This window comes from Corvus kubaryi, unplaced genomic scaffold, assembly GCF_017639235.1.
Source record: "Corvus kubaryi isolate FWS band 111438036 unplaced genomic scaffold, C.kubaryi_AGA036_p1.0 134, whole genome shotgun sequence".
Taxonomy (NCBI): domain Eukaryota; kingdom Metazoa; phylum Chordata; class Aves; order Passeriformes; family Corvidae; genus Corvus; species Corvus kubaryi.
The window spans coordinates 5,001,512-5,011,488 of NW_024580668.1; the positions used below are offsets into that span (position 1 = coordinate 5,001,512).

Sequence of the window (9,977 nt, forward strand, 5' to 3'; positions counted from 1 at the left end):
GCATCTCCCAAGCCTTGGTCCCAGTGCTGTACAGTGCTGTCGTTTTATGGAATGCCTGGGATGCACACTTCATGGGAAGCACACCAGGAACAGTTCCCTGCTCTGCAGAAACAAACAGAACTTTTTTCTCTTTCTTTTTAAAGGCACTGAAAGCAATGAAGGCTGAGTAGCAGAGCAGGCATGAGCCACAAGGTGTCTGATGCAATGACATAATTTGAGATTTTTACGTAACCACATGGAAAGCTGTGATATGAGACTTTCCTGGATATCTAAAGTTTTCAGGGAATTATGACTTGCAGTGAGTCAGCACTGTTTCAACTCAGGCAAGGATTAACCTTCCTGTCAGGACAGTCTCAAACAAGCTTGAAAAACCACGGAGATAGGTGACAAATAATACATTTTGGGAAACAAAAGATCAGCACCTGGGGCCTTAAGACCAAAGCAGAGCTGTTATCAACCATTCAGCCAAGATCAGAAGAGAGCACTGGCTGCAGTGTCACTGGCAGGCAGGTACACTGCCTCCTGTTCCCTAGGTAAGTCCAGCATTTGGGAGAAGGTCAGAAAAATCTTGTAAAATTGCCTCCCTTTAACCTGAAAGGGGTTTATCCCTACTGTGGTCACACTTGTATCACTCGCCCAGAAGCCTGCTGAGATGTTAATTCCCTCTGTAATCAAAAGACCCCAAGTTTGGCTCTGTTATCTTTGGCAGGAGGATGCAGGCTCTCCAAAGGCAGTGCTGTGTCAGGATGTGCTGGGTTCCCAGATGTATGAGCTCTGTGCACAACGATCAAGCTCCCTCTCAGGTAATATACATCTCAGCCTGAAAGCTGCTTCCTCAACCTCCCTTTGTAGTCCATGTTTTAATCAACACCATCTGGGATTAGCTTCCTTTTATTTACTTTTTTTTGGGTACAGGCGGTTTTAGATCCTCAGATTTTGGTCAGCCTGCCTGGAAACTCTTCCAAGTTTGAGATTACCAGCTCATGGGCTGCAGACTGGGATAAGGGTTCCAGGCACTTGAGAGCAGACACAAGACAGGAGCAAAAGTGACCCATCAGCAGACACTGAACTCAGCTGCAGCATCAACTTTTAAAGGTTCTTTTCTCAGCACAGCTGGCTTGGGGGCTGTGCTGTCACACATCCACGCTTGGCTGAGTGATCCAGCACAAATGACCCCATTTTCCCAGGAATGCAGAGGGAGTTTGCTGTGAGCATGGCTCCATTGGCCAGAACAGAAATCAAGCGTGTAAATCCCTTTCTTTTAGCCTCAAACTGGTCAAAGGGAGAATTAAATCCCCAGCCTTTCTAGCCCTTGTAGAGGAAAGAACTGAATGAAGCAGGGACAAGCAGCAAGTAATGATCTCTGCCACCTCCCCTATGCACTACCCAATTTATTTTGAAGTGCTATTTTTGTTCAGCCTCAGACATTTGTAACGTTTTGCCTGAAGCAAATGTAAAATATCACATTTCCCAGCTAGATGAGCAACCCGCACAGAGGTGTGCTAAACACTTTATGAAAACACTGCTCTGTGAGATAAAACACGATATTTTAGCATTTTTGCTCAACCTGACTTACAGGCTCTGCAACTCACGAGAGGGTGACAGCCTGAATGACTTCCCATCAGGGCACCAGTGCATTGTATTTTGGTATTGATGGATGGATCAAGGTGCTTGTTTGGGCTCTGGTGCCCTGTGAAAACAGAGAAAAGATTATTGTGTTTAGAGCCAGATAAGCAACACCTTGATTTAGACGGATGTGTGGTGTCTCAGCACACAGCTTACACTGGCTCACCAAAATGCAAGTGTGACTCTCACTTCCATCCCTGCAGGACCCCCCGGTCAATGCCCCACAAGCCTTGGCTCCTTGCACAAGGATTGTACTTCATCTTCTTGGAAGAGCACCTGAATTAACAGATAGTGTATGTACAGCTCTGGGGCTCCCACAATCTGCAGCCTAATCCTGGTGCTATCAGTCCAGTTCTGTTTTAATAAGCAATACACGGATTTTCCTGTTTTGCTCATGATGGTGACTGGTAAGTGCCCTCCCTGCTGTCACTCGTGTGCTTTTCCATCCTATTTTCTGCCCTGTTGTGGAGGGGGAGTGGGGAGCAGCTGGGTGGGCACTGGCAGCTGGCCATGGTCAGCCCAGGACTGCGAACAGCAGCCAAAGGGGCCCCAATCCTCAGCAGAACAGGCACATACCTGCTCTTCTCCATGGTCCCAGTCCTGTAGAAATAAGCCATGGAACAGGATTTGTTAAAAAGCTTGTTCAGTTTGCTCATTTGTTAACACACTCAAGCGTGTACATTGCAAAATACACTTGGTTCAGCCTGGTCACAGTAGTTTTACTCACCATCAGATATCTGTAAATAGATGTTAAAATAATACCTTTTCCAAAATAATTCATTAAAAAAATAAATCCCACATTGACCTTATCAATTGTTCTTAATTCCTAAAATCTCAGTACCTGCACTTCCTGTTGAGGATATAGCCAAGCAGAACTCCTGTCTGATGTTAAACAAATGTGTTTCCCAGCAGGAAAAAAAAAAGGCCTAATTAGTTTTCTTTGTTTTTTTCCATGGCTGATTAGTCCAACATACATACAGGGAATCTGCCTCCCTAGGGATGCCTCAACACAAACAGCCAAAAATGAATTAACTAAAATCAAAACCTCCCTTAACCTGCTCAAAGTAATATTTGCAGCAGAGGTGTATTTATCTCTGTGTATCACTCAGAGTGACAGCAATTGAACGAAACAGGAGGTGGGAATAGACAGCTCTCCATAACATCCAAATAGAAAACAAAACTGTTGCCAAATCTAGTGGAACTAGGTGATCTCAGTCTTCTAGGTAGGCTTTCAGCAGCCTCCAGCATCAGCACGTGCTTTGGGAAAATAAATGATATCCCGCAGGTTCCCTTCTGCAGGGAGCACCGGTGAGACAGCAGCGCTCCAAACACTCCTCTGGAGCCTGATGGGCACACATGGAGGCAAAGGACACTCCTGGCCCTTTGTTCCTCCTCCCCCGAGTCTCAGCCTCCTCTGTGCAGTGAACCGAGCAGTGCCAGGGGAGCACTTCTGCTGCCTCTTGTCCCTTGCCAGCCCTGGCAGGGCTGTGCCTGTCTGGCACCTCGAGCAGGGGCGATGGTATCAAAGCTGTTATCTCTGTGCCCACGGCGACAGGAGCAGCGTGACCTCCTAACCCCGGGGCTCTGATCACAGCTGAGACCCACGGAAGCAGCTTTTCAGCACCGTGTAGTTCATTAGAAGAATGTCAAGGCTTAAAAAGAAAAATCAGTATCATGAGACATCTACAAGCTCCTACCAAACTCTCAGGTGTTTTCAGGAGTTTCAGGCTCTTGTCTGAGCAGCAGAATTTTGGCAAAAGATACTAAAATAGCCCCAGTTAAATCAGATGTCTTCAGGATGCCACTGCCAAGTCCTCGTAAGTAACAGCAAAGAATTTCACGACTTGGTGCAACGTAACCATGTAAGGGCAACTCTGTCCATCTTGTACAGTACGAGTACAGTTCATTCCCTTTCATGGCCCTCGAACATCTGAACTATTCCTGTTCCAGGAAAACAAAGAACATTTTACATCACAATACGAGAAAATGCAACTGAAAGTGGATTTTTAAAGGGACACATGTCCTCCCTTGATAGGATTCTGCAGAAGTTTTGGTAGGACTCACGTGGTGTGAACTCCAGGAAGCCTTTAGTACAGCACTAATCCATTCCCAACTGAACTGTTTTAGGCACCATAACATTTATTTTGACAAGAAATTAATGAGAGAATAATTTGTTTCATTTTTTTTTTAAATTCCAAAAACCAAATGGCAACAATCAGTGTTACAAAGCACAGAACATTTTAAATTACAACATAATCCTTAAATACTCAAACCAGAAGTGTAAATTTTGGTCAGCTGAATGCTAATGGGGTTGTACTGCTTAAAAAGACATCTGAGAGACCTCAAGTTCATCTTGAACTTTTAAGCTGTCAGTTCACTGTGCCTTATGGAGGAATTCCACTGAAATCCACATGGATGAACAGAGTCTCAGGGGATTAGGAACAAGTCAACATTTAAACTCTTTGGTAAACCAGGCATTTATCAGCAGTAAACAGCTAAGGGTTTTATTTAAAGTTCTACCCTAATGCCAGGGCAGAAGCAACTAATTTAAGATATGTCAGAAAAAAATATCAAGTCCAATTAAAACTTATCTCCTCTTACTGTGTACAAAGGAAAGTAATAGGATTGGACATAAGCCAAGCTGAAATCTCTCCAGTTTGGAGACTCTATTTTTCTTTCCAGAAAATGTTTTCACAGATTTATCTGCTGGAAAAATGAATTATTTCTAGGAGAATCACAACATTGTTATCCCCCCTCCCCTTTTTTTAATGCATCTTTTATCATTAACTTAGATGTCAGAAGAAAATAGCTCAAAAATAAAGTATGGATTAACTTCTCCCCTGATTTTAGTATTTGAAAGGTTTCTCTCATGTACTTTGTATATTAAGTTCAACATGAATTCAACATGAAGCATTTTTTTGGCCTTTTTAGCCAAGTTCCTCTCTACTTGCAACATCCAGGAGTTTATCTTATGAAAGTTCTATCAGCTCAGAGTAGTAGTAGTAAATTCAGGTGTTATCAGTGGGAAGGGAGACTGTGCAGCCAAAGATGTTTCAGGTTATGGCTCTGCTAAAAAGGGCTCACAGCTTGTTGAGTTCTGGCTTGCTCTGCTGGAACTGCTCCTGGAATAAAGGTTTAGTTACGACTTCATTGTATCTATACAGTAGCTTACACTCTAAATCCCAATTTATGATTTGCAAACAAACTTACTAAAATTACAAAAAGAGCCCTGTACCACACAGTCACTACACATTACCATGGCCTGGTTTGCTCTGCTAATATTCAGTAGGTACCCCTGGTGCCAAAACAGGATCTTCCAAACAAACATGCTGCACTTTGACATGTCTGAGAAGTAAGAAAATACAGATAAGGAGAAAGATACTACACTTGGGCAGTTCAGCCATTCTCCTTAGTCCAGAGGCAGCAGCATGCCTGTTCCAGGCTGTTCCTAGAGAGGCCTGGAAAAAGGCCTGTGAGGTTTCCCACACCCCCTGCACCCACAGTAACCTGCAAACAAGTGAGAAATAAAGCACACAGTAACCCCCTCTCATTGGTGACAGCTTGCAGCATAAACAGGAAAGCATCACTAAACAGCCTCTGTCACTTGGAAGAATTCTGGGAGGGCCCGTGCAGAGATTTGAGGATGGACAACTGCAAATGTTAACCCAGAGATGATCACAAGCAGGGAACACAGTGTAATCTGGATATAACCTCTGAGTAAATGCTTGAGAACGTGCAGATCAGGATACACCATCAGGACAGTCCCTGTGTAGCTGTGGGTATTATGAAACTGGTAAAATGCAGCTGACAGGGGAAATTTTCCATACAAGTTGTACCCTATTACCTTATTTTAAACCCAAACCCATATATGACATATATTTAAATGATAATCACAAACTGACAAACCTGCTCTGTAAACAAAACCTACCAAGACAAAAGCAGCATCTGGAAGAAAGGACAGACCCTTTCTTGTATCCTAACAAGAAGAATCCCCTTGGCTTTTCCAGTGAAAAAGCAGCAAGCTCACTTAGATTGCAACACTGCAAATGTTCCATTACAGATGCAAAACTTACTAAATCTGGAAAAGACCAATGACAGTGAATCCAAGAGTTAAGTGGAGATCCTTGAATTTCAACTCTGGCATTCCTTTACAAGCTGATTTGTTTTAAGAATTCACAATCAGAATCTGTATATTTTTAAGACACATTTCTAAGTCCTTTAAGACTAACTATAATAAACCCACTCATGTTTGTGACTTTAACAAAAGACACAGCACAATATAGTTTTGAACTATTTATTTCACATGTTCCATACCGGAGTTTCTTCAGTTAAAAGTTCCTAGAAGAAAATGAAACAAACATTGTTACAAATCAGTTTGCTTCAACAGCTCAAGTAAATATCTTTGACCAACTGTGTAATCATCCTATAAATACAATGCACAGATTGTCATCCTAAAAGCTGGATTTGGGAATGGAAGTTCCCCCTGCAAGAATTAGAGGATAAGATAAACATACGCACTTGGAAACAATTCCATCGTTTTTTGCCAGACGCAAAATGGAGTCATCTGATTCACCCTGTAAAAAGAGCAAAGAAAATATTCTCAAGTGTCCAAATAATTGCTGACACATGTGGAAGAGAGGCAGCTGCAGCAGTTAGGGTAGATTAGTGTTTTCAAAATAAACTGTTAATTCTTTGTTAATCCTTGTTAATCCTTAAGGGTAAGAAATAGCTTTAACTTGATAAAAACAAGCATTTGCACTAACAACATATATTTATGGATAAGTGGACTTGTGATGAACTCCTCACACCTTTAAGTCATAGTACTATCACTTCAGTAATTATAAACAGCAGATAAAAGCCAGGATTAGTACCTTGGTACATTCTTAAAAGAAACAAAATCACTTGCATCCTTCATGGATTTGAAAACATATAAACATCCCCAGAAGAAATCAATTACTCCAAGTTAATCCAACATCCTGGCACAGGGTGCCCAGAGAAGCTGTGGCTGCCCCATCCCTGGAATTGTCCAAGGCCAGGTTGGATGGGGCTGGGAGCAACCTGGGACAGTGGAAGGTGTCCCTGCCCATGGCAGGGGGTAGAATGAGATGAGCTTTCTGTGATTCTATGAATTTGTTCCCATCTTCACTCTGTCTTTATTATCCCCCAAAAACTTCTTGCTCTAGAATGAGCTGCAGGCACACTTTGTTTTCAGGGCCAAATACACATCTAATTAATTACAAATGAAGAGAAAAAGCAGCACAGCAATTCTGCAGGAATCCTCAGGAAGGCACTCACCATTCTCCGGATTGGGCCGCAGATGGCGTAAGTCTTGAACTGGCCGTTCACTCTGCCTGTCACCTTGTCAACCTGCAATCACAGCAAAGCTGCTGCACACACAGATTCTACACAGTTTTATGCTCTCACATCACACTTGCCAAGCACCCAAAGTTAAAAATTGCAGAAAAATACTTGCAGTATTGGACAGATAAACTACAAAATCTCAAGGCAAATACTGAAGTTAGAAGGTCAACTACAATGATCTTTGCACAGCAAATTTATAGGTACACAGTGCAGCCACAAAATTTCATGGATCACACAGATTGACAAGAAGTGGTAGCTAAAGGGAAAAAAATACTTGAGCTCTGAACAAATGGAAAAGATCAATGTAAAGTTTATTTGTGGATTTCCCTGCCTTTACTATTTTTTTTTTGTTTTTTTTAACTAAGGTCCTATCATGGAAAATTGAACTGGAGAGGGAAGGGGACACGGGTAGGAAAATGTCCAAGCTGAGAGACATAAATTGTCTCACTTTCTCAAGCTGCTGAGAAATTTTACAGGGAAAGGACTAAACAATACAAATCATGAAATTCAACAGCGCAGTGAAGCCTGTAATACCAGGTGGGTTCATTTCCATGTTCTGCTAATCTCTGATCCCTTGAAAACAAGAAAGAGGGATCACTGAAAGAATGAAATATGGGGAACAAGAAACGTATTTCCCTTAACAATGACAGGAAATCATAAACAGTATTTTTTTAGATGATATTTTTTTTTTAGTCAGATAACTCAAGAGAATCAGTTTTTTAAAATATTTGGGAATGTGGTCTCCCATTCAAGAATGAAATCAAGGTCTATAGTTCATCAGCTACAGGCATAATGTGTCCACAAAATTCCTGAAAGCTGAATACTAATAAACAATTGGGAAACAAAACCCCAAACCATGCTAAAAGGAGTTTAAATTAACTGGAACCCACATGCATTAACTGGGATCCTGCAGGAGTCAAGATCTACTGTGGCTTTCTTTACTGAATTACTGTAGATGCATCACAAGGTGTTTAATTCTGTAACTTTTATCAGAAGTTTCAAGGTTTAGCTCTCTCATCACATATTCTGTTAATAAACTTACCTCAGAAATGTTTATCTGAATGGAAGCATGATCCTTAGCACCAATGATTCGGTTGCTAGCAGAGCTAAGGAATAAAACAGGATAGATTTAAACAAAAGGAAACAGGCAGAGACAATTACAAAAGCAGCTGTTAGAGCAGAGTCCACAGGCCAATTAAAACTACACAAGAAATTCAGACAGTAACAGTTTAAGCTTTCAGTATTTAGAAGATTAAAATGCAGTTTTAAGTACATTTAAAGGAAATTTTCACTTGGTAGCATCACACTAATTAGCCAATTATCCCTTTGCTTTGGTTTCTATGTGCCCAGTTCACCCTTATACAGTGCACAGGGCAGTACAGGCCTTCAAAACACACAGAATGTTATTTTATTTTCTAAAATGCAAGAAATACAGTCATCAGTGTAATTAATAAGATTAATTTCTATGCCTTTTTTGCTGTGAGCCACTACAGCTGTCAAAGACAGGCTGCAAATGCTCAGGAATCACAGGCTGTAAAACATATTCGATTTAATCTATAATAAGCCATACTAATAAGCCACACAAATGGCTTATTTTTAGTGACTCTTTTAACACAGACACACACACTTACAGAAGGCTTCTAATTCCATTTACTACTATACCAAAATCACACTTACAATGTGCCATCAAAACAACCTGTGATAACCGAACAGATTCACTTCAACAACTTGCAGCACTGACCATACAAACACTTGTATGCTACAAATACACATTTATGTTTGATATGAACCATTTTAGGAAGAAATTCTTCCCTGTGAGGGTGGTGAGGCCCTGGCACAGGGTGCCCAGAGAAGCTGTGGCTGCCCCTGGATCCCTGGAAGTGTTCAAGGCCAGGCTGGAAGGGGCTTGGAGCAACCTGGGCTAGTGGGAGGTGTCCCTGCCCATGGCAGAGGTGGAATGAGATGAGCTTTAAGGTCCTTTCCAACCCAAACCAGTGTGTGAGTCCATGTGCTGTCAGTGCCAGCGTAAGGCTGACAGTTTTGGAACAGAAGGTGCAAAGTGTCTCCTCAACTTTAGTCTTTGCTCCGCATACTTTACATAAGGCATTTAAAAATACAGAAACTGACAGAAAAGAGATTCTTCTTCTCCCCCACAGATATTCGTTGCTACAAAAAGCCCCTTTGCAGAGGCTGAACCAGCCTTGGGGGCGACTCCAGGCCCGGCCCCTCGGGTCCCTGCTCACCATTTCCGAGGGACATAAAGGTCCACGAACTCCCCGGCGTCGTTCTGCATCTCGTCCTGGTCCCTGCTGAGGCACTAAGCAGAAACACCTGGAAGAATCACGAAATATCGCCAGTTGGAAGGCACCCACAAGGATCATCGAGTCCAACTCCTGGCCCTGCACAGACACCCCAACAACCCCACCCTGGGCATCCCTGGCAGCGCTGTCCAAACGCTCCTGGGAGCTCTGGCAGCCTCGGGGCCGTGCCCGTTCCCTGGGGAGCCTGGGCAGTGCCCAGCACCCCCTGGGGGAAGAACCCTTCCCCAATATCCACCGCAACCCTCCCTGACACAGCTCCAGCCTTTCCCTCGGGTCCTGTCCCCGGCCACAGGAGCCAGAGCTGCCCTCGCCGCGAGGTGATGCCGGAGCCAGGCCGGGCCCAGAGGCCGTGCCCTGAAGCCGGACCCCGCTGCAGAGCCGCCCCCACTGCCCCCGGCCCCAGCATCGCTCCCGGAGCTCCGCCACCATCGCCCTCGCCGCCCCCGGCCCCACCACCGCCGCTCCCCTCGCTCCCGGAGCTCCGCCACCGCCGCTCCCCTCGCCCCCGGCCCCGCCGCCATCACTCCCATCGCTCCCGGAGCTCTGCCGCCGCCGCTCCCCTCGCCCCGGCCCCGCCATCACCGCTCCCCTCGCCCCGGCCCCGCCGCCATCGCTCCCCTCGCTCCCGGCCCCGCCATCACCGCTCCCCTCGCCCCCGGCCCCGCCGCC

At 44.2% G+C, this 9,977-nt stretch overlaps 1 protein-coding gene and 1 long non-coding RNA gene across 2 annotated transcripts; one reads left to right on the top strand and one right to left on the bottom strand.

Annotated features, from left to right (window-relative positions):
- The first annotated feature begins 231 nt into the window (after nucleotides 1-231).
- On the top strand, nucleotides 232-9,308 carry LOC121673177. The gene is made up of 4 exons (XR_006019153.1): nucleotides 232-533; nucleotides 710-803; nucleotides 1,830-2,033; nucleotides 9,144-9,308. It is a non-coding gene; the product is annotated as an uncharacterized LOC121673177 (long non-coding RNA).
- On the bottom strand, nucleotides 5,907-9,318 carry RPS21 (ribosomal protein S21). Its single transcript, XM_042046261.1, has 5 exons — nucleotides 9,231-9,318; nucleotides 8,030-8,093; nucleotides 6,922-6,993; nucleotides 6,145-6,200; nucleotides 5,907-5,964 (listed from the first exon to the last, which is right to left on the bottom strand). The coding sequence occupies exons 1-5, from the start codon at nucleotides 9,278-9,280 to the stop codon at nucleotides 5,955-5,957; spliced, it is 252 nt and encodes an 83-aa protein (XP_041902195.1). The 5' UTR covers nucleotides 9,281-9,318; the 3' UTR covers nucleotides 5,907-5,954.
- Nucleotides 9,319-9,977: the final 659 nt, after the last annotated feature.

Bases quoted from the DNA above. Each gene is read 5' to 3' on its own strand.
- RPS21 (XM_042046261.1), bottom strand. From the start codon at position 9,280: ATGCAGAACGACGCCGGGGAGTTCGTGGACCTTTATGTCCCTCGGAAA. The intron at 6,994-8,029 runs GTAAGTTTATTA...CTGTGATTGCAG, and splicing joins TTCAGATAAACATTTCTGAG to GTTGACAAGGTGACAGGCAG. The intron at 6,201-6,921 runs GTGAGTGCCTTC...CTCTTTTTACAG, and splicing joins GCGGCCCAATCCGGAGAATG to GGTGAATCAGATGACTCCAT.